General features: G+C 43.7%; 1 protein-coding gene across 1 annotated transcript; it reads right to left on the bottom strand.

Moving 5' to 3' along the window:
• Positions 1-3,399: 3,399 nt before the first annotated feature.
• LOC134608029 (uncharacterized) lies at positions 3,400-23,176 on the bottom strand. The gene is made up of 4 exons (XM_063450660.1): positions 23,036-23,176; positions 21,881-21,978; positions 7,941-8,049; positions 3,400-4,003 (listed from the first exon to the last, which is right to left on the bottom strand). Exons 1-4 carry the CDS (start codon positions 23,113-23,115, stop codon positions 3,403-3,405), a joined length of 888 nt encoding a protein of 295 aa, XP_063306730.1. The 5' UTR covers positions 23,116-23,176; the 3' UTR covers positions 3,400-3,402.
• Between the last annotated feature and the right edge of the window lie 281 nt (positions 23,177-23,457).

Raw genomic sequence — 23,457 nt, 5'->3', positions numbered from 1 at the left:
ATTATTACAGGTAGTTCCCGACTTTATGAACTAATTGGTTCCGAAGCCTAGTTCATAAAGTGAGAGTTCATAAAGTGAGAACTAATTTTCCATAGATCAAAATGTAATAAACACAGGTTCTGTTCCTGATCAACAAATTTTACCATTGAAAACCTAAATTATTAAGTACAAATACAAAATGAAAGCATAGCAAATACATGTATGTTGTAGGAATTTTAAAGGAATACATTCTGTATTGAAATCCTCATCAAATTATCATCAATCCTCATACTATTCAATGAAGAGACATGCTGCACTTGTTGAATGGGAACCTCTCTTAAACCCTCCTACTTATTCATTTTCTTCATTATCAGCTTCCCCCTCTCCGTTATCACTTTTCTTTTACTCCTTTATATTTTTACAGCTCTCAAACTTTCTTCCTTCTCCCTTTTTCATTCTTTTTGGCCCTCCTCCTGCTCCTTACTATTGCTGCCTGCCAAAACATGGCACAATGGCAAACACACATACAGCTATGTCCGACACACACAGACAAATCAAGTCAAATCTACACTCAATAGCACACAGTGCAATAATATTACAGGATCTGTAATGTATGCCCATGAAAGCACAAAAAGAATACAGTACAATCTAAACCTGTTTTTTAGACTTCCCTTTATCTTCAGGAACTGCGTTCCTGATCCTCATCTCTCTTCTTGTCTACTCCTGACCACAAATTATTCTTTTACTCTTCTTGTTTGTGCTCCAAAGCACTCTCCTCGTTCTTGATCCATGGAACACTGACACAAAATGGCGATGAAACAAAATGGCGGCGCATCTAGAAAAAGTTCATAAAGTCAGGAGTACATAAAGTGAGAAATGCCTGTACTCTTCACTTCCTCCCAGCTTACAAAGCTGCGCATGGGAGACAGAGAGAGGACGAGACTCAGAGAAGGCATGTGTCACCTTACAGAATATTCAGTAAGTAGGTCTGTTTACAGCCTGGGGGATCAGCTCTGTTTTCAACAGCTTCTGCTAGCTGGACTTTATTGGGATTTACTCTGTTTGACTCTATTAATATTGAGGATTGTTTTATATAACATCTGTACCCATATTCTTTCACCATTCCTTTCTCTATTTTCCAACTCCTTCACTATATCCCCCTTCTCTCTGCTTCTTCCATTTTTAGACATTTCTCTCATCCAATATATCAGTCCCCCTTCTCCACCACATCACTTATTCACGCTGGATATATTAGTATAAAATGCCCACATCACTCTCATGTGCCCTATCTTCTCCTATTTCAGTGCAACTCCCACCACCCTCAGTTTGGTGTGGATTGTGGAGGATGGTGAGAGTTACATCCCTTAATCAGCAGGAGAGGTCACTTCATCTCTTACCTTCTATTGCAAACCTATGCCTCTTCATCTCCTACCTGCAGCTAGTGGGCTATAGGGGGCACTTGCCGCAGGTAATCTTGACCATGGCCAAAGAGGCAGACATTGGGAAGGACTATAAAGTGAGACACAGTGGGACTTCGGTTGAACAAAGGCACCCAAACATTGGGGCTGGGGGACAAAGACACAGACACAGAGGGGCAGGGGGTCAAAGAAACACAGAGGGGCTGGGTGGGCAAATACACACACCTGGTAGTTTGGGGGGGGGGATGGGCAAAGACACACACACACAGAGGATCGGGGGGGGGGTGCAAAGAGACCCACAAAGAGGTTGAGGACAACTACAAAGAGACACACAGAGACTGTGGGGGGGGGGAGAGAGAGACAAAAAAAGGAATTGAGAAAGAAAGTAACACACAAAGGGGCTGGAGGAAGAAAGAAGCACACAAAGTTAGCCATTTTTATTGGGAGGGGTGCAAGAAACTGGTCTTGCCTAGGGCACAAAATAGTCCCCGAGTCCAAACTAACTCTCTGGTTTTGCACCCATCTCCTTCACATGTGCCCTATTCTAGGGCCCCATTTAACCTTGCACTGCAGATAGTGTCATGAGGAATGACTTCCAAAGTAAGTGTATTAATCTCTTAAGAGCAGCTAATAGGGTGCTAGGATATGACCTGACAAAAATAGGGTACATGTTGGTGTTGTGGCAGGCTTATGCAATGTGCGATTATATACTCTAATTAAACACCCATTATTTTCGCCTAGGTTATGCGTTTTTCAAAACAAAAAGAATATAACATTCTGTAAATTTGGAAATTGTGGTTTAGTGAATGATTGAGTTTAGTGGATCTTTTATGTTTGTTTGTGTATATATATATATATACACACACACACACACACACACATTTATTATGCCCACACACACACACACACACATTTATTATACACACACACACACACACTTATTATACACACACACACACACACTTATTATGCCCACACACACACACACTTATTATGCCCACACACACACACACACACACTTATTATGCCCACACACACACACACACTTATTATGCCCACACACACACACACTTATTATGCCCACACACACACACACTTATTATGCCCACACACACACACACTTATTATGCCCACACACACACACACTTATTATGCCCACACACACACACACACTTATTATGCCCACACACACACACACTTATTATGCCCACACACACACACACTTATTATGCCCACACACACACACACTTATTATGCCCACACACACACACACTTATTATGCCCACACACACACACACTTATTATGCCCACACACACACACACTTATTATACCCACACACACACACACACTTATTATACATACATACATACACACACACACACACACATTATACATACATACATACACACACACACATACATTTATTATACATACATACACACACACACACACACACACATTTATTATACATACATACACACACACACACACATTTATTATACATACATACACACACACACATACATAGTGTGTGTGTGTGTGCGTGTAAAATGGCAGACAACAGTCTTATACCTTTTTATTCATTGGAATAAGAGAATTTGGAAACACAAGCTTTCATGAGATCCTGAGAGAGACACAAAGACATTTCCAGATCAGCTACTTCTACCACATGTGAATTGGGTTTCCTGAAACCTGGACAATAGCAGAGCAGGAATCTAGAATTCAGCAGAAAATTTCCCCTTAAAGTAACAAATGAACCAAGCCAAAACATTCATCTGAAAGTTACCGTGAGAGCACAGTTATGACTATTTATTCATAATACTAAACACTCACCTCAGACAGAACACTCCTAAATAATCTATTGAAAAAAATTACAATTTCAATAAATGTTCATTTATTCTTTTGTAAGACAATAGATGCCAACTCAAAAATCTTTTTATAAGAGTATATAAAGTTTAGATCAACTGATCAGAAACGCAGACTTGGACCAACTATCCTGTAACACTAAGAGCCATCTTCATTAATGCTGCTATTAAGGTCTCCTGGAAAGCTTGAACTCAGCTCTTCTAGAACACTTGAACTGAGCTTTTCAGTAGAGTTTGTATCTTCAGACGTCACAAAACTGGTCTCCTGTGTCACATGAGGAGGAAGACCTTCAGTCATAAAAGGACTTGGATTTGCTGTCTTGATTGGACTAGATTCCTCTGCAACAGAACTATGTTCCTCTCTGATGTCATCAGATGACTGTTGCCTTGTTGGAGAGTCATATTGAACCATTTCTGAACAATCAACTTGTGCACTGATATAGTCTGTTCCTTCTACAATAGTGGAACAAGGTTTGGGAGAGTCACTGCACTCTGGGTACAGTTTAGGATCCTGGATTAACTCAGTGTCCATGTAAGGGCGTGCAATAGGTGAAGTAGCTTTGTTTGTGTCCTTTCTAAAACTTGGTCTAGCCTCTTGAGCTCCATCATGTTCTAAGAAGCCCTTTGATATCTGTGGTACTAACTGCTTAAAAGGATCCCTGAACATGGCAGCCTCATATGCAACTTTCTCTTTGGCCTTCTTAAATATAGTTCGTATAGTTATGGGTATAGATATGCAACTGGAAAATAAAATTAAAAAAAAAATTATAATAGATAGCCAACTATCTCCATAATTGTAAATACTTCATAGCCTTTTAAACCATAATAGAATATTTATCTCCATTATTTCTGATGTATTAAATGTTGATTGAGATCAAATACACAATACAGTGATAGGTGCTATCAGAAGTGCGGATTTAACAGTCCCACCCTTGGACCGTCATAAGCGAGAAATGCATGAGGTATGCACACAGCTGTATTTTTACAGCGGATACAGTTCAGAACTGGAAAAAGAGTAAAGACAGAACAAAAAAAACAGAAATCACTGCCTACACCATTTTACATATCGCTGTAGGGAAGTTGGGGCAGAGACTCAGGAAATAAAAAATCATAGTTAAAGAAAGAATAAGCTATACTAATGCAATAATTTATTTTAGAAGAAAAATAAATCTGCCCCCCTTTACCTCAATCACTAACTTTTCCTTTCTCCTACATTTCAAACCCGTAATCCTACAGAAATTGAGGGTGGTGGTGGGGGGGGGGGGCATTGAGGTGTAGAGTGTAAGCACTCATCTTCACCTAAAAGCCAAATAAAATATCTGAAAAATATATAATATGAATTACTTAGCTGACCTGAATATCAACAAGACATCACCTTCCATCTATAAAAAGGCACCCAATAAAATAATCATTTAAATATTTTTATGCATGAAACTAAACTATATTTAAAAAAAACAAAAAACTCACAATTCTTCAAAACCAAAAACTAGAAATGCACAGATGCCATTTATGATTTTTTTTATTATTTTTTTTTTTTTAACCCCTTAAGGACCGAGGATGGTTCAGGACCGTCATCGGCATTTTTGCGTTGCCGACCGTTGACGGTCCTGAACCGTCCTAACGGTCCAATGTACTTACCCGATCGCCGTCGTTCCCCCCGCGGCGATCGGCGGTGCTCCCGTTGTGGGGAGACTGCCTGCAGCCCAGACAGTCTCCCCTTGGCGAATTAGGACCCCTGTGGCCATGTGATCGCTCAACAGGGCGACCACATGGTCACAATAGGTGTCCATGTGTCTGCCTGCAGGGGGACTGTCTGTGCTGACAGGCAGTCTCCCTGCAACTGTAAAATCATAAAAAAAAAAATTAAAGTTAATAAAAAAATATTATATATTAAAATATTAAAAATATTAAAAATATATATAATCAAGCCCTGGGTATAGCACCCGGTTCTCAAGGCAACTTATAGCGTGAGTGCAAGAACTTTCTCCTTTTCTTTATATGATATATAGACATATATTATACCTATATAATATATGTCTATATATCATATATAATGTCATGCTAAGTGTATTTTTAGATTAATATGTACATATAAATGTAAAAATACACTTATAATTAAATTACACACGTATATATAATATATATAATAACTATATATATATATATTGTATATATATTATTATAAAATACAAATAAGTAATTTAAATTAAATATGTAAAAATAATAAAAAAATTATATATATATATTTATATCAAAATACACTTAGAATGAAATTGTATATATATCTATGTATATATAAATAAATAAAAAGAATACGAACTATTCATATGTCCATATACAAAATTACATAAATAATTATATAAATATACACGTAGACTTCAAATATAGAGATATGCATATATATTTAAATTCTACATGCGTATTTATGTAATATTTTTACATAATTAAGTTATTTTATTGATTGCAATTTAAGGGACCTGCCTGCCAACCCAGGCCGAAAGTCCAGAGAATTTAATTTGCTATCACTGTATTTTATCCTGTAACGTTCTACGACACCCTAAAACCTGTACATGGGGGGTACTGTTTTACTCAGGAGACTTCGCTGAACACAAATATTAGTGATTCAAAACAATAAAACATATCACAGCGATGATATTGTCAGTGAAAGTGACTTTTTTGCATTTTTCACACACAAACAGCACTTTTACTGATGACATAATTGTTGTGATACATTTTCCAGTTTTGAAACACTAATATTTGTGTTCAGCAAAGTCTCCTGAGTATAACAGTACCCCCCATGTACAGGTTTTATAGCGTTTTTGAAAGTTACAGGGTCAAATATATGGGTAAAATATTTTTACATTAAAAATGGCCAGGTTGGTTACCGTTGAGAGCGTATGGTAGCCCAGGAATGAGAATTACCCCCATGATGGCAAACCATTTGCAAAAGAAGACAACCCAAGGTATTGCAAATGGGGTATGTCCAGTCTTTTTTAGTAACCACTTAGTCACAAACACTGGCCAAAATTAGCATTCAATTTAGTTTACTTTTTTCACACACAAACAAATATGAACGCTAACTTTGGCCAGTGTTTGCGACTAAGTGGCTACTAAAAAAGTCTGGACATACCCCATATTGAATACCCTGGGTTGTCTACTTTAAAAAAAATATGTACATGTGGGGTGTTATTTAGCGATTTATGACAGATAATAGTGTTACAATGTCACTATTGATACATTTAAAAAATGTATGTTTTGAAACCGCAATATACTTGTACTTATAGCCCTATAACATGCAAAAAAATAGCAAAAAGCATGTAAACACTGGGTATTTTAAACTCAGGACAAAATTCTGAATCTATTTAGCAGTTTTTTTCATTCGCTTTTGTAGATGAGAAAAATATTTTTCACATAAAAGTCAAAAAACATGTATTTTTTTCAATTTTTCATCATATTTTTTCATTTTTTTTTAAATTAAATTACATGAGATTATATAAATAATGGTATGTAAAGAAAGCCCCCTTTGTCCTGAAAAAAAACAATATATAATTTGTATGGGAACAGTAAATGAGAGAGCGGAAAATTACAGCTAAACACAAACACCGCAAAAGTGTAAAAAGATGCCTGGTCGCAAATGTACAACATCGCAAAAACAGTCCGGTCCTTAAGGGGTTAAACCAAGTTGTCCCTATCCTGAATGAAACCAGGTGAACTGAATGGGCATTTCCAGCCAATCAAATTGCTCTACTAATATTCCCTTATTCCCTTTCTTTTTTGTAAAAAATAAAAAATTTAAATGAATAATCATGTGTTCCTAATATGGAAGTCCAAAGGGGTAGAACAAGTATTAGTATTGTTACTTAGTTTCTTTCCTCTATACTACCTGGATAATTTCCATATTGATAGTAAATGGTTTTTAGTTTTAGATGTATCCACTATACACATTTTTTTTAACATAATCTTATTAGTACCCTTTCACACTTCCGATTATCATTTTTTTTTATTTTGTATTTTTGATATTTGACTAAAAGGGGGCTACCCCTTTTTTTCTTTCTTCTGTGTTTCTTCTCACACAATTCTTCTCCACAATTGTTACATTGGATAGCAACATTCAAAAATGTTTACTATTCTACAATAAAAGTACAGCTCAAATACAACTGAATTAGAACTCAGAAGTTTACATCTACTCTCTTAGGTGGAATGTAACTGGACACATTTTTTTTTTCAAATTTCCACCTTCTTATTTTCTATCCTCACGCTTACATACAAACATTTCATTTGTCTACTTTACAGAATTCTTCTAGCTAACTCTTTAACATTATTGTATCAAATTTGCAGTTATAGCCAACTCAAAATCTTCCCAATTTGAGTAAAATTAGAATAGAACAAAGCTGTAATGTCAAAATAATCAATGAAAATTACAGGAGAATGCAGCAGTTAATATTTACATTTTGTATTTATAGATTTTTTTAATAAGTGTTTTATATACAGGAATGCCACCATAGATAGGAGTGCGAAAAGTTGAACTTGATGGACTGGAGTCTTTTTGTTTTTTTCAACCTTCGTGATTACTTTGCAGCAGAAACATTTCAGAAAATTATAATTATAGAAATATTATCAACATCTGAAATACAATCTAAGAGATACAGCATTAGCAAGATTTAGAATCCAGATTACCGTGTCATGATTTTCGTTATGATTTCATCACTAAAGGGAAATGGGGGATCTGACTTGTTGGTATACGCCTTGCATATCAAGTCCCTGGAGCTCACAACATCAATGGAAACTGCACAGAGAGAGATGATAAACAAAAACTTGGTTTGCACTCTTATCAAGGACAATTCATTTAAAGTAATTTCTTGATGATATATCCTTAAAAGGACCACTAAAGACACCCAGACCACAATCTCAATGAAGTGGCCTAGGTGCCATTGACATTTAGTTTAACAGCTTAAGGACACAACTTCTCGAATAAAAGGGAATCATGACGGAATATTTCCGTCATGTGTCCTTAAGGGGTTAAGCCCTGCAATGCAAGACATTGCAGTCTAGTAGGTATGGCAATGTTTCCAATGCAAGGTTGAACACACCTCTAGTGGCGGTCTTCCTGCTGAGAGGACAGAATCAGACTCACAAGTCACCTCCTCTGAATGCTTCTTATAGAGAATTTGATTGGAGGAGGGCAGCCAGGCCCGGACTTGCCATCGGGCACACCAGGCAAATGCCCAGTGGGCCGCGGTGGCCATGGGCCGAGGCTGGCAGGGGAGGTCCCAGGATCTCCCCTGCCGGTCTATGCAGGGCCGGCACTATCCGAGCGCCGGCCCCGCTGTTTGCCACGACGGGCCGGTGGGGAGATCAAAGATCTCCCTCACCGGCCCACTTGGACAGACCTGCGGCTGGGGAGGGAAGGAGAGGACCCGGCGGAGCTCTATCTTGCAGTTCCGCCGGGTTCCTCTCACGAGATCCGGAGCGTTGCCATGGCAACAACTGGATCGCACAAGAGTGAACTCTAGCCTCGCAGGCTAGAGTTCACTCACCACTGGACCACCAGGGATGGCGTGTGAGTGCCTCTCCCCCCACCTCCCAAATACCACCGTGCCGGTCCCCCCCTCCCAGACTAAAGGTAATACGGGAGGGGGGGATATAATGCCTGCTTAGATTTTTTCATTTGTTTATTTACCCCAACACACAATCCCTAACATTTACACACAGCATTCTCACACGCACTCTCACACACACACACATCATCCACAGCACTATCACACACGGCACTCTCACACACACATCACACACAGCACCCTCACAAAACACATCACACACAGCACCCTCACACACACATCACACACAGCACCCTCACACACACACACACATCACCCCTCACATACACACTACTTCCAAACATATATACATACACACACACTACATACATACACACACACACACACACTACATTCCTGACATACACACTCTGGATCCCCTATACACACACTAGATTCCTTGTAAGCAAACATACTACACCCCTAAACACACACTCTCTACAAACACTACATCCCCTATACACACACTATAGCCTGTATGCACACACTTGCTACATCCCCTATACACACATTCTCTACAGCCCCTAGCCACATATGCATTACATTACACCACAAACACAACACGACTAAAACCAACCTTATTACACAATACCACACCACAATCAGCTCACTCTATACACACACACAATCCCACAAGCAGGCTCCAAACACATGCACAATACTCTTTCCTGGCAGTTGTGTCTCCTGGTATCCATTTATAGAGACACCAGAGACAAGTTGCAAGGAAACACAGTGCAAGCATGTTATTAAATTTGCTTGCACTGTGCAGAACAAATACAGGGCTTTTTCTCATGCTAGAGCTCTTTAGCAGAGCTCTGCGCATGGTCTGCCCTGGCCTGCACTTTGAGAGGGGGCGTGTTTGTCGTTAGTTAGGACAAAACACACCCTCTCTGCCCCGCCCCCTTCTTAGTGGGTCGCTGTGATAGAAAAATGCCCGGGCCGAATTTTTATCCCAGTCCGGCCCTGAGGGCAGCACTTGCTTTTTTCCATTCTTAATGCTGATTTATGAGGCGCATTGGATTGAATGAGAAGATTATGAAGTGAAATCTGCTGGATGATGTCACAGAAGTAGAAGCGGGCGCCTGCACAGAGAATCTTGGCAATATATAAAAATGAAAGTTAAAACCTTGTTTTTTAAAACTTAAATTTAAGGGGTGGTGCTGAATCTTAACAGTGAGGAGACGCTATAGTGTTTAGAATAAAAGTTTGTTTGAATGTTATATTGTTCCTTTGGCAGATGTAATCTACTCAATTGTCTCAGTACGTAGGCAATCTGTATAAGTCCGAGATTAGTCAACCATCCCTTTCATCTAGTATTTGTATAGCTACCAATATGGTGATTTGTAAATCGTGGAAAACATCAGTTCTTCCACTAAACTTTATTCCATCAGAAATTTGGTTAAACCATACTATGGAAAGTCTAGTGGCACTAATTCATGATTGAACAGCTCAATTTTTTTTTTATTTTTTTTTTTAGAGAAATATCAGATTGGTATAAAGTAAACAAGGATATACTTTTTTCATCATTTATTTCTTGGTTGCTTAATTCGCAAATTTACAAAAAAATATATATTTTCTATTTCTCTTTCTAATACATTTTTCCTTTTTATATGTTTCAATTATCCATTAAATTAATAACTACAAACACTCAACTAAACATTCATACACCATACTTAATTCATTCTGACGCGGCGAGACGGTGGGGTTGTTCCCATAGTCTATTAATCAATCTGGTATTCTATAGTAATTTGGCTCTCCTCAAGGGTTAAACAGTTAAGAGTGCCTAACTCGTGTATCTGCATAGGTTTCCCATTTATCCCAGATTTTGGCATATAGGTTCAACTGATTATTCTTTAAATAAAATCCCTTCTCCATTATGCACTGAATTTGTTTGGTTCAATATTTTGCGCCAATTCGGGGGCTCTTGCTTTTTTCCAATATCTTGCAATACAGATTTTCACTGCTAGCATGATATGGTTTGTAAGAAAGGAGAAGGGGTTATCCCATTGAGAAGGGTCTAAGTGAAAGAGGAAGAACAGTGGGGTCAAAGGGAAATCTTTCCCTATATGTTCCATTAAGTGAGCTTTAAGATTCTTTTTTTAATATTTAGCCCTGAGCATTCCCACCAAATGTGGAAGTGGGATCCTTTAGCATTGTTACACCTCCAGCATTGATCATTTTGGTCACTATATATTTTGTTTAATCTTGTTGAAATCAAATACCACCTATATAGAATCTTATACAGAGGCGTAACTAGAAACTATGGGGCCCGGTTTGAAATTTGCCCCCCCCCCCATACATCTACCTCCTACCCCACACATGCAGAAAAACAGACACACACATACATACACATGTAGACACACACACACACACACACTCAGATATATACACACGTACTCATAGACACACATACACATTCAGACACACAAATTATTCATATTAAATTGATCCCACAGTTCCTCCAACTTTTCAGATCCAACTCTCTCATTTATATGTAATATTTCTATAAGAACAGATAATGCTATACCATTGGTTTGATCAGTTAATTTCCTTATGCTTATCGTATTTAAAGTCACTCTGATAATTGGATTTACCGTAATTTTCTCTAAAGGGCATTTCCATTCTATCCAAAAGCAATCATAAAGTATATCTATCTTGAACTCTTGAGCTTCCATTTCCTTCCATAGATTATTGCAGTTATTGCTTGTGTCCCAAGCTAAAAACTGGGCTAACATACAGGTTTCATGTAATGCAAAGATATATGCAGGGCTCGAGTCCTGCAGGAACGCGTGGGAACGGCGTTCCTGCACTTTTTCCACAGCAGGAACGCCGTTCCCATTACTAGTCCTGCAGGATCCAGGGCTGGCACAAGCGGATGCGAGAGCAGGGGGAGCACAAATCCGAATCCCCTGCCTCTGACTGGGGACTCGGATTTCTAAACTCCCCTCTCCCCCTGCAGTCAGTGGAGTTGTCCAGCCTCTCCTGATGATGTCAGTAGGAGGGGGCGTGACTTTCTCTGCTCTTCTCACAGGACCGCTGGGGAGCAGAGGAAGCCACGCCCCCTCCTCCTGACATCATCAGGAGAGGCCGGCTTACTCCACTGACTGCAGGCTGCAGGTTCCAGATCCTGTCCCACCCCTCCTGGCCCAAGGTAAGCCTCAGGGAGGGGGGAAGGCACTTTAGTTTTTTTTTTTTATCCCTTTCCTCAGTCCCTGTCCCCCTCCCCAGTCCCTGTCCCCCTATTTAAGGCCCTGTCCCCCCTCCTCAGTCCCTGTCCCCCTATTTAAGGCCCTGTCCCCCCTCCTCAGTCCCTGTCCCCCTATTTAAGGCCCTGTCCCCCCCCTCCTCAGTCCCTGTCCCCCTATTTAAGGCCCTGTCCCCCCTCCTTAGTCCCTGTCTCCCTCCTTAGTCCTTTTCCCCAGTCCATGTCTCCCTCCTTAGTCCTTTTCCCCAGTCCATGCCTCCCTCCTCAAGCCCTATCCCCTTACTCAGTCCCTGTCCCCCTCCCCAGTCCCTGTCCCCCTCCCCAGTCCCTGTCCCCCTCCCCAGTCCCTGTCCCCCTCCCCAGTCCCTGTCCCCCTCCCCAGTCCCTGTCCCCCTCCCCAGTCCCTGTCCCCTTCCCCAGTCCCTGTCCCCTTCCCCAGTCCCTGTCCCCCTCCCCAGTCCCTGTCCCCCTCCCCAGTCCCTGTCCCCCTCCCCAGTCCCTGTCCCCCTCCCCAGTCCCTGTCCCCCTCCCCAGTCCCTGTCCCCCTCCCCAGTCCCTGTCCCCCTCCCCAGTCCCTGTCCCCTATTTAAGGCCCTGTCCCCCCTCCTCAGTCCCTGTCCCCATATTTAAGGCCCTGTCCCCCCTCCTCAGTTCCTGCCCCCCTCCTCAGTTCCTGCCCCCCTCCTCAGTTCCTGCCCCCCTCCTCAGTCCCTGTCCCCCTATTTAAGGCCCTGTCCCCCTCCTCAGTTCCTGCCCCCCTCCTCAGTCCCTGTCCCCCTATTTAAGGCCCTGTCCCCCCTCCTCAGTCCCTGTCCCCCTATTTAAGGCCCTGTCCCCCCTCCTCAGTTCCTGCCCCCCTCCTCAGTCCCTGTCCCCCTATTTAAGGCCCTGTCCCCCTATTTAAGGCCCTGTCCCCCCTCCTCAGTTCCTGCCTGTAACAGACCGTTTCAGCATGAAAGGGGAAAAATGCGTTTAGGCGATAATCCCCTTTCCAGATGCACAGGCAGCTACTGCAAACACCATTCTCCCGACTGGAACCACACGAACACTGGAACAGCTGAACAAGAAAAGCAGACATCGGCTTACACTCTTGGCAGTCAGCTTACAATCCCATTCCCCCAAAGACCGAGACGACACATCGCTTTGAGGGTTAAGCAAGAACTCTAGACTGGGACACCCAGTCTGGCTTTTATTTCCAACTCACACATACAGGCCACACCCAGGGGGAGGCATAAAATAACCAATGACATAGATGTTACCTCCCACACATCCCCTCCCCTTAGTGTGACACATAATCCCATTATGCATACAGTTTAAAATATACTTTTACACAACTTCCATAACTTTAAAACCATACATCACATTCACATAAAAATACATATCCACAATCAATCCATTCAGGGGAACAACATATTAAAAAATGGCATGAATCCGACCAGGGGTTTAAAAGTTACTAAAAGTATCTTTTGGGCCTGGGCTTGCAGCATGGCACAATCTGGCTCAAACAGAAGTAAAACATCCCCCACAATGCATCCCGGCTTCCTCCCTTCTGCCCTGGAGATAATTGGAGAAGTAATTCAATTATCTAGGACTAGAGTCAGACTCCATTAACCACATGGTTGCAAAAAGACAGTAAAAGACATAAAATTACCTACTGATACATTTAACACATAAAACACACATTTCTACATATCCCCAGTTTAACTGAACACATAAATACCTACATAATATTTAAGACAGTATTACTGTGATATGTTACAAAGTCTTAAAGGGACATTAGTCCCAAAAGTCCCAATATGTCCATCGCTGATTTTAAAGGGCCAGTAGCAGCAATATAAATTATTACATGCCCAAATATAGTTTCTAAAGTGCAACACGTCCAGGGGCCATAGTCAGCGGGCAGGAGGCCAGCAGCCAGGCCTCTCCAGTTCACAGTGGCGAAGCTGGTTTCGCCACATTTCTCCCCTTTGCCAATTAGACTAACAGGGTACCTGACTTTCTGCCGGTCAGTGCCCTGGTTAGTCCAGCAACCCACCCACAAAACAGAAATAACAGAGCAGCCCGCCCCCACTAACCGGTTACTACATCTGGGTGAGGAAGAATTTTGTCCAAGTTCTGGGGTTTCACCACTGCTGGGTGGGAGACGGGTAGGCTGCCTTGGTGGGTTGCTGAGGGGGCAGAGACCAGCGGTACTCTGTCCTGTTGCCAGCACTACCACGGGAGTAGTCTGGTGGGCGCCTGGTTGCTGGAGACTGGCTGTCTCCCCTTTAGGTGCACAGCTCGACTGCCGGAGGGGGAGACTGACTGTCTCCCCTTTGGATCCATCACACTGAGGCTGGGGAACAGGACCGACCGTCCCTATCCCTTGTGCTGTAAGTGCAGAGACTACGGTCCCATCTGCACAGTTGTGGGGCTTAACATCTCCCCTCGGTGGGTTAGGTTGCCGTGGGAGAGAGGGTGTAACAAGCTCCTCTCTCTGGATGGCAAACTGCCGCTGGGGAGGGAGGACACTGCTCTCCTCTCCCTTTACTTCACACTGCCTTCCTGGCACATCACTTTGCTGCTGGGGGGCAGGAACAACAACCTCTGCCCCCTGTAACTCAGCCTGCCGCTGGGGAGGAAGGACGACACCTTCATCTCCCTGGGGTACACACTGCCGCTGGGGAGGGAGGACGCTGCTCTCCTCTCCCTTCACTTCACACTGCCTTCCTGGCACATCACTTTGCTGCTGGGGGGCAGGAACAACAACCTCTGCCCCCTGTAACTCAGCCTGCCGCTGGGGAGGAAGGACGACACCTTCATCTCCCTGGGACTTACTCTGTCGCTGGGGATCTGGGCCTGCTGCCCACCATCCCGTTGGGCCCGGTGGAGAGACCTCGGTCCCATCTCCACCTGCCTGTTGTGGTTCCTCACAGGACCAATCTTGTTGGATCCTCTGCGTCCTTAGCAGCATGAGGTACGCCTGTACATCGTCGTAGACCCGGGATGCCATCTGCACCGCTCGGGCTGGTGAGAATAGAGCCATCCTGCTCCTGTATTCCCTGATAAACTCGGATTCCTCCTTCTCCCTTGGAGGTGCTGCAGCAGCTGCGACTCTGTCTCCTTCCATTTTCTTATTTCCTTTGTAGCTAGGGTCGCTGTACGGATACTAGCGTTGCCCTCAATTTGTAATCCAGAAATGGTGTTGTCTGTAGCTGTCCCTCTGGTTGTAGGAACGATCCCGCCGCTTGCCACCAATTGTAACAGACCGTTTCAGCATGAAAGGGGAAAAATGCGTTTAGGCGATAATCCCCTTTCCAGATGCACAGGCAGCTACTGCAAACACCATTCTCCCGACTGGAACCACACGAACACTGGAACAGCTGAACAAGAAAAGCAGACATCGGCTTACACTCTTGGCAGTCAGCTTACAATCCCATTCCCCCAAAGACCGAGACGACACATCGCTTTGAGGGTTAAGCAAGAACTCTAGACTGGGACACCCAGTCTGGCTTTTATTTCCAACTCACACATACAGGCCACACCCAGGGGGAGGCATAAAATAACCAATGACATAGATGTTACCTCCCACACATCCCCTCCCCTTAGTGTGACACATAATCCCATTATGCATACAGTTTAAAATATACTTTTACACAACTTCCATAACTTTAAAACCATACATCACATTCACATAAAAATACATATCCACAATCAATCCATTCAGGGGAACAACATATTAAAAAATGGCATGAATCCGACCAGGGGTTTAAAAGTTACTAAAAGTATCTTTTGGGCCTGGGCTTGCAGCATGGCACAATCTGGCTCAAACAGAAGTAAAACATCCCCCACAATGCATCCCGGCTTCCTCCCTTCTGCCCTGGAGATAATTGGAGAAGTAATTCAATTATCTAGGACTAGAGTCAGACTCCATTAACCACATGGTTGCAAAAAGACAGTAAAAGACATAAAATTACCTACTGATACATTTAACACATAAAACACACATTTCTACATATCCCCAGTTTAACTGAACACATAAATACCTACATAATATTTAAGACAGTATTACTGTGATATGTTACAAAGTCTTAAAGGGACATTAGTCCCAAAAGTCCCAATATGTCCATCGCTGATTTTAAAGGGCCAGTAGCAGCAATATAAATTATTACATGCCCAAATATAGTTTCTAAAGTGCAACACGTCCAGGGGCCATAGTCAGCGGGCAGGAGGCCAGCAGCCAGGCCTCTCCAGTTCACAGTGGCGAAGCTGGTTTCGCCACACTGCCCCCCTCCTCAGTCCCTGTCCCCCTATTTAAGGCCCTGTCCCCCTCCTCAGTTCCTGCCCCCCTCCTCAGTCCCTGTCCCCCTATTTAAGGCCCTGCCCCCCTCCTCAGTCCCTGTCCCCCTATTTAAGGCCCTGTCCCCCCCCCTCAGTCCCTGTCTCCCTCCTTAGTCCTTTTCCCCAGTCCATGCCCCCCTCCTCAAGCCCTATCCCCTTACTCAGTCCCTGTCCCCCTCCTCAGGCCTGTCCCATTCCTGAGTCCCTGTCCCCCTATTTAAGGCCCTGTCCCCCCTCCTCAGTTCCTGCCCCCCTCCTCGGTCCCTGTCCCCCTATTTAAGGCCCTGTCCCCCTCCTCAGTTCCTGCCCCCCTCCTCAGTCCCTGTCCCCCTATTTAAGGCCCTGTCCCCCCTCCTCAGTCCCTGTCCCCCTATTTAAGGCCCTGTCCCCCCTCCTCAGTTCCTGCACCCCTCCTCAGTCCCTGTCCCCCTATTTAAGGCCCTGTCCCCCCTCCTCAGTTCCTGCCCCCCTCCTCAGTCCCTGTCCCCCTATTTAAGGCCCTGTCCCCCTCCTCAGTTCCTGCCCCCCTCCTCAGTCCCTGTCCCCCTATTTAAGGCCCTGTCCCCCCTCCTCAGTCCCTGTCCCCCTATTTGAGGCCCTGCCCCCCCCCCTCAGTCCCTGTCTCCCTCCTTAGTCCTTTTCCCCAGTCCATGCCCCCCTCCTCAAGCCCTATCCCCTTACTCAGTCCCTGTCCCCCTCCTCAGGCCTGTCCCATTCCTGAGTCCCTGTCCCCCTATTTAAGGCCCTGTCCCCCCTCCTCAGTTCCTGCCCCCCTCCTCGGTCCCTGTCCCCCTATTTAAGGCCCTGTCCCCCCTCCTCAGTTCCTGCCCCCCTCCTCGGTCCCTGTCCCCCTATTTAAGGCCCTGTCCCCCCTCCTCAGTTCCTGCCCCCCTCCTTAGTCCCTGTCCCCCTCCTCAAGCCCTATCCCCTTACTCAGTCCCTGTCCCCCTCCTCAGGCCTGTCCCTTTCCTGAGTCCCTGTCCCCCTATTTAAGGTCCTGTCCCCCCTCCTCAGTCCCTGTCCCCCTATTTAAGGCCCTGTCCCCAGTCCTCAGTTCCTGCCCCCCTCCTCAGTCCCTGCCCTTCTATTTAAGGCCCTGTCCCCCCTCCTCAGTCCCAGTCCCCCTATTTAAGGCTCTGTCCCCCATCCTCAGTCCCTGTCCCCCTATTTGAGGCCCTGCCCCCCCCTCAGTCCCTGTCTCCCTCCTTAGTCCTTTTCCCCAGTCCATGCCCCCCTCCTCAAGCCCTATCCCCTTACTCAGTCCCTGTCCCCCTCCTCAGTCCCTGTCCCCCTCCTCAGTCCCTGTCCCCCTCCTCAGTCCCTGTCCCCCTCCTCAGTCCCTGTCCCCCTCCTCAGTCCCTGCCCCTTTCCTGAGGCCCTGTTCCCCTTCCTCAGTTCCTGCCCCCCCTCCTCAGGCCCTGTCCCCCTTCCTCAGGCCCTGTCCCCCTTCCTCAGGCCCTGTCCCCCTTCCTCAGGCCCTGTCCCCCTTCCTCAGGCCCTGTCCCCCTTCCTCAGGCCCTGTCCCCCTTCCTCAGGCCCTGTCCCCCTTCCTCAGGCCCTGTCCCCCTTCCTCAGGCCCTGTCCCCCTTCCTCAGGCCCTGTCCCCCTTCCTCAGGCCCTGTCCCCCTTCCTCAGGCCCTGTCCCCCTTCCTCAGGCCCTGTCCCCCTTCCTCAGGCCCTGTCCCCCTTCCTCAGGCCCTGTCCCCCTTCCTCAGGCCCTGTCCCCCTTCCTCAGTCCCTGTCCCCCTCCTCAGTCCCTGTCCCCCTCCTCAGTCCCTGTCCCCCTCCTCAGTCCCTGTCCCCCTCCTCAGTCCCTGTCCCCCTCCTCAGTCCCTGTCCCCCTCCTAAGTCCCTTTCCCGAGTCACTGTCCCCCTATTTAAGGCCCTGTCCCTTTCCTCAGCCCCTGTCCCCCTCCTCATGCCCTGTCCCCTTACTCAGTCCCTGTCTCCCTCCTCAGTCCCTGCCCCCCTCCTCAAGCCCTGTCTCCCTCCTCAGTCCTTGCCCCCCTCCTCAGTCCCTGTCCCTTTCCTCAGTCTCTGCCCCCCTCCTCAAGCCCTGTCTCCCTCCTCAGTCCTTGCCCCCCTCCTCAGTCCCTGTCCCTTTCCTCAGCCCCTGTCCCTTTCCTCAGCCCCTGTCCCTTTCCTCAGCCCCTGTCCCCCTCCTCAGCCCCTCAGTTCCTGTCCCTTTCCTCAGCCCCTCAGTTCCTGTCCCTTTCCTCAGCCCCTATCCCTTACCTCAGCCCCTATCCCTTACCTCAGCCCATGTCCCCTTCCTCAGCCCATGCCCCCCCCCACCCTCCTAAGCTCCTGTCCCTCTTCCTCAGCTCCTGCCCCCCCCCTCAGCCCCGTGCCCTTACTCAGCCCCTGCATACAAGCGTATAATTTTTGGGGGGTGAGGGGGGGGAGGGGGCGGGGAGTGGATCTGGGGTGAGTTCCTGCACTTTTTTACCCAGGACTTGACCCCTGGATATATGGGAATCCAAACCTCCATTCCTTCTTGATTTGTGAAGAATTATATGAGAGATTCTAGGTTCTTTTTTTATAGGACCAAATAAATTTGAAAATAATGGATTGAAATGAGCTCAAATTTAGGAGATAGGTCTATAACTAGCAGTTTTAGTGGGATCTTTGCCTTCTTTTGGAATAGGAAGAATGAAAGCCTGGAGGTATTCCTCCAGTAACTGTACCAGCTTTGGAAGAATAGAAAATACCCTCAATAGCAATGGAACCACTAATACCTGGGACTTTTGATTAAAAATAATAATAGATGTAACGCCATCTGGTCCAGGAGCTTTTTGGGTTTCAAAGTATCTATTACCACTTTGATCTAATTTAAAGAGATTGGGCTATTCAAACTATCTAACTGAGCCTCATTTATATTTGGAATTTTGATTTTCGATAGAAAGGATTTGATGATTAGAATGTTTATTAGAAGTTAAATTATACAATTTAGAATCCATAATATGCATTTGCTATACTTGATGGGGATCAATTAGTCTGATCCTCTTCAACTATTTTTTTTTGTCAATCTGTTTTTTATGGCGGTAAAGATATACAAAAGTATAAGTGACAATGAAATACAGAAAAATCGCTTTATCAGTTATCAGCCCTCAGATTCATAAAACCTTTTTTTTTTCGTCTTTGGTACGTAGAGTTACATGATGAGGAGTGTCAATATTGCTGTAACATAGAATGCTATAATAACCACACAACGAGTGTAGAATGAGGCACCAATATTGTGTGAAAAGCGTCTCACTCTTGTAAGACAAGTCATATAAAATATGTACAATGAGTATGTTCATTTGGCTAGCATGCATCCTGGAATATTCGGAGCATAAATCTATAGCTAGGCAAGACACCCATACTAAAGGACATGCGTTATTAGGAGAAGACGTGGCCTTTAGGAGACATGGAAAACAACCGGTATTCACAACCAGTGTGGGGGTAATATTTATACGTTAGTAGGGCATTTAATGTACGAGGAGCTTGTATACTTTGCAGTTAAGTAGAGTTACGTCCCCTAACCTAGGGTAACATGGGGGGAAAAACGGATCTCATTTGAGAGCATAAGGTACCTTAATGGATGGGTAAAGCCCCTGCTATGGAGCAACAAGCTAAGTAGATTGGGGTCACCAGCACTTATATCAACATGGAACTGAAAAATAGATATGAACACAATAAAAGAAAACTGTAAAAAGAGCTTGCTTGCAGTGCTACGGGAGTTCAGGTCCCAGTATTTGTGCCATTCGTGGTGAAAGGAGTTATTCGTTCTGGACTTTGGCTTCTCCTAGACAATCCTCCTGCTTGTGTCCTTGCCTGTACTGCGACTTGGAGCTAGATCCTGCACAGCCCCATGCACAGACTCACAGGCCAGCTGGTTTCTTCTCTGGTCACCTTGGTCTGTGTTTATTTACAAGGGTGAGCGTATATCTCTGCATACAGGACTCCACATCAGGTAAGACTCCTGACAGAAACATGATGATTACATCTCGGGAAGCAGAGGATGGAGCTTGCTTGGGTTTGTGGATACAAAAAAATCCATCAAGCTCAGTCTTTTTCGAATGAGTGTGTGGCAGGATGGTAGTAAGAAAACATTGAAGATAATGTGGCATTCAGTCGATTCGATGGAGTCCGGGATGCCCCTGATTTTAATATTATCGTGGATGACTGCGGTCTTCAGCGAGATCAACTCTCATCAGTAGTGCAGACTGAGAAGACTGTACTTTTTGCAGGTTCTCCCTAAGACCTGTTACCTCTTATGTCTATGATATCCTCTTCTGAGGCCTGTGTTTGTGCGGTCAATGCTTGGACTGCTGTCCTAATTAAATCCAGGTTTGCATTAGACGTTTGTCTCAATTCTCTCAGTAGGTTTAGAATGTCCTGTTTGGTAGCTGGTGCAAGTGCATCTCGCTCTGCTTCCCGTTCAATGAGTGACACAGGGATAGCTGACTACAGCATCTCGCTGTGGTCCTCACATGAGCCTCTGTGCTCAGTGTCTGCGTCTACTCGGGCCGCCATCCTGGAAGCCAAGGGGCGTTTGAGCATAGTGCCGATATCTTGGGTGTCATTACTCACACCCAGTTGCGTTTTCTGAGACCGTCGCCCCATAGCATTGGTGGGGTGTGCACAATTCCATAGATCTCAGTACTGTAATCTCGTGTGTGTGCCAGAACAAAGAACTGATGTGGGTTCCTGGCGGATGAAGTGCCAGCAGCTAAACAACTAACATCTAAACATCTAACATGGTGGAGCCTGCAAGGGACAGCATTAGGTAAGTACACTTCACCTCTGATGCTCCCCAGGCCACAGAAACCCAAACAGTGATGTCACCATCTGGAGTCTTTGTATTTTGAATGCTATAGTTTTCCTTTAAACACGTATTCCTATAGTTTAAATATACCTATTTATTTGTGTGTCCTGCCTTTGAGGGTTTAAAAGGGGTATTTTACTTGCCTTCCAGTTCTCCCCACACCGGCCATCTTTTTCCTTGGCAGATATCATCAAAATTGATGATCTCAGCCAATCTAATGTTGCCGATAGGTAAAGATGCCAAGAATCTGTAGCATATTTGCAGATGGAGAACAAACTCTTTATTGTATGTAAAGACTATACTGTGCTAGTTCTGGGATTTTTCCTCAGTACTGTACATTTATCGCTGGAGTGGTTATAAAAGTGACAAGTGTGTGTTTGTGCATATCTGATAAATTATTGATTTCACCATGTGGTTTATTCATTGAACAATAAAAACATCCGAATTGCAATATACATACATACAAAACAGACACTTTCTTTTATAGATTAGGCATTCATGGGATAGGCATAAGGCTATTCCAGACTTACGATAAGGCCGGGGACTAATTAATGTATTTTGAAAATTATGCAGACTAGATGGGCTGAATGGTTCTTATCTGCCGTCACATTCTATGTATGTGTTTAGTACTTTTTATATAGTTTAGTTTTTTAATTTTTTTATTTACCGCATTATATATACATACCAGAACAAAGACTGGATCCAGTGGGATGCTGGAATGAAATGCAGATTGTATAGTCTGGCAGCAGAGAGACTTCAAAGTAAAGCATATCAGAAACATCTACAATCAATAAAAACAGGATTGACAAATTAAAACTATTGTAGCAAACATTTTTTTTTTAAAAAAGTTAAAGGATCAAATAGGATACATCCAGCTGTAGCCAGTAATGCTGGTGATGTTCAAAATGGTTTTAGATGTAAAAATAAATAACTAATTAAATAAAAAATAAAAAAAAAAAAAAGTCAGGGTTAATCACTCAAATCAGAATTTAAAGCAAAAAAAAAATAAAAGATTTAAAAAAAAAAAAAATCTCCATGCATGCACTGAAAAGTTCATTTTGTAAATCATTATTAAAAGTTTTTTGTATGAATAAGGAAAGAATAACAGATACGATATAACTGGTAAAATATCAATGTGATGTATATTGGGCATATTGCCATTTTGAAAAGAAAAGGAATACAAATTATTCAATATAGCCCACATCCCTTTCATTATTCATACTCTCTTGCGCATGAGTGACAGAGTGAGAGTACAACACGGATTTCTATGGAAGATCTTATAAGAAGTCTCCACAGTCTATGCCTCTTTCCTCACAGCTAGGGGAAAAACGACCAAACTTCATGTTCTTTCAGGTGTAGGAAAAATTCACAAGACAAACCAATCCCTTCAGTGTAATTATAACACAATCAAAAACATTTTTGTTACCTCTATACAAACGGATTTATTTTAGCAATTTTATTTTAAGATAGAAGGTAGGATTGTGTGCTCTGTACCCATTCCAGAGCAGAGAATTTGACTTTCTATTCTCTGTAAAGGTTTTACTATTTTGAATTTTAAAATAGTTTATCCTGCTGCTAGTAATCTTCAGTTAACACAAAAAAAAAAACACAATAATTGAATATCGATTGATCCCACCTGCAGTTTCCATCCCCATTTTTCTCCCTTTCTCCCTCAGTAATTTCACTCAGTTTTGTTGAAAGGCTTTGGTCTATACTACATTTTAAAGACAAAATGTGTCATCTTGCGGTGTGCCAATGACAACATTGTATATAAATTGTTAATAAGGAAATTGATTAAATGACAGAGAGCTGTTCCACCACATTTAATTTATACTTCCCTTGGACGTTCGTGTTGCTGGATATACAGCTACAGATTAAAATGTTGTAGATGCACTGATGTCGGAGAACTTCCAGAATCATAGCTACGTGATGTGAGGCAGTGAAAGCAATTGTATTGACAAAAGCCGCCTCTGTAGCAAAGTCAGCTCTGCTGCTGTGTATGTAATAGCATTGATCTGCACAATCTGGAATAGACTAAACACGGAAATGAACATAAAAACAAACATTCATTAACAAGAAACGGATGAAACTGTTATCTAAATGCCAATAACACCACCACCAACAATGTATAACAAATAAGTAGTAATAAAAAATAAAAAAAAAAACAAAGAAAAAAAAACCTATAATGTATGGACAGAAGTCAGAAAAATATATATAAAAAAATTAAATACATAGCCCGCTAATGTAACTTGTTTCACTTTA

This window comes from Pelobates fuscus, chromosome 4, assembly GCF_036172605.1.
Source record: "Pelobates fuscus isolate aPelFus1 chromosome 4, aPelFus1.pri, whole genome shotgun sequence".
Taxonomy (NCBI): Eukaryota; Metazoa; Chordata; class Amphibia; order Anura; family Pelobatidae; genus Pelobates; species Pelobates fuscus.
The sequence above is the reverse complement of the archived record's forward strand: the minus strand, read 5'-3'. Positions and strand labels throughout refer to the sequence as shown.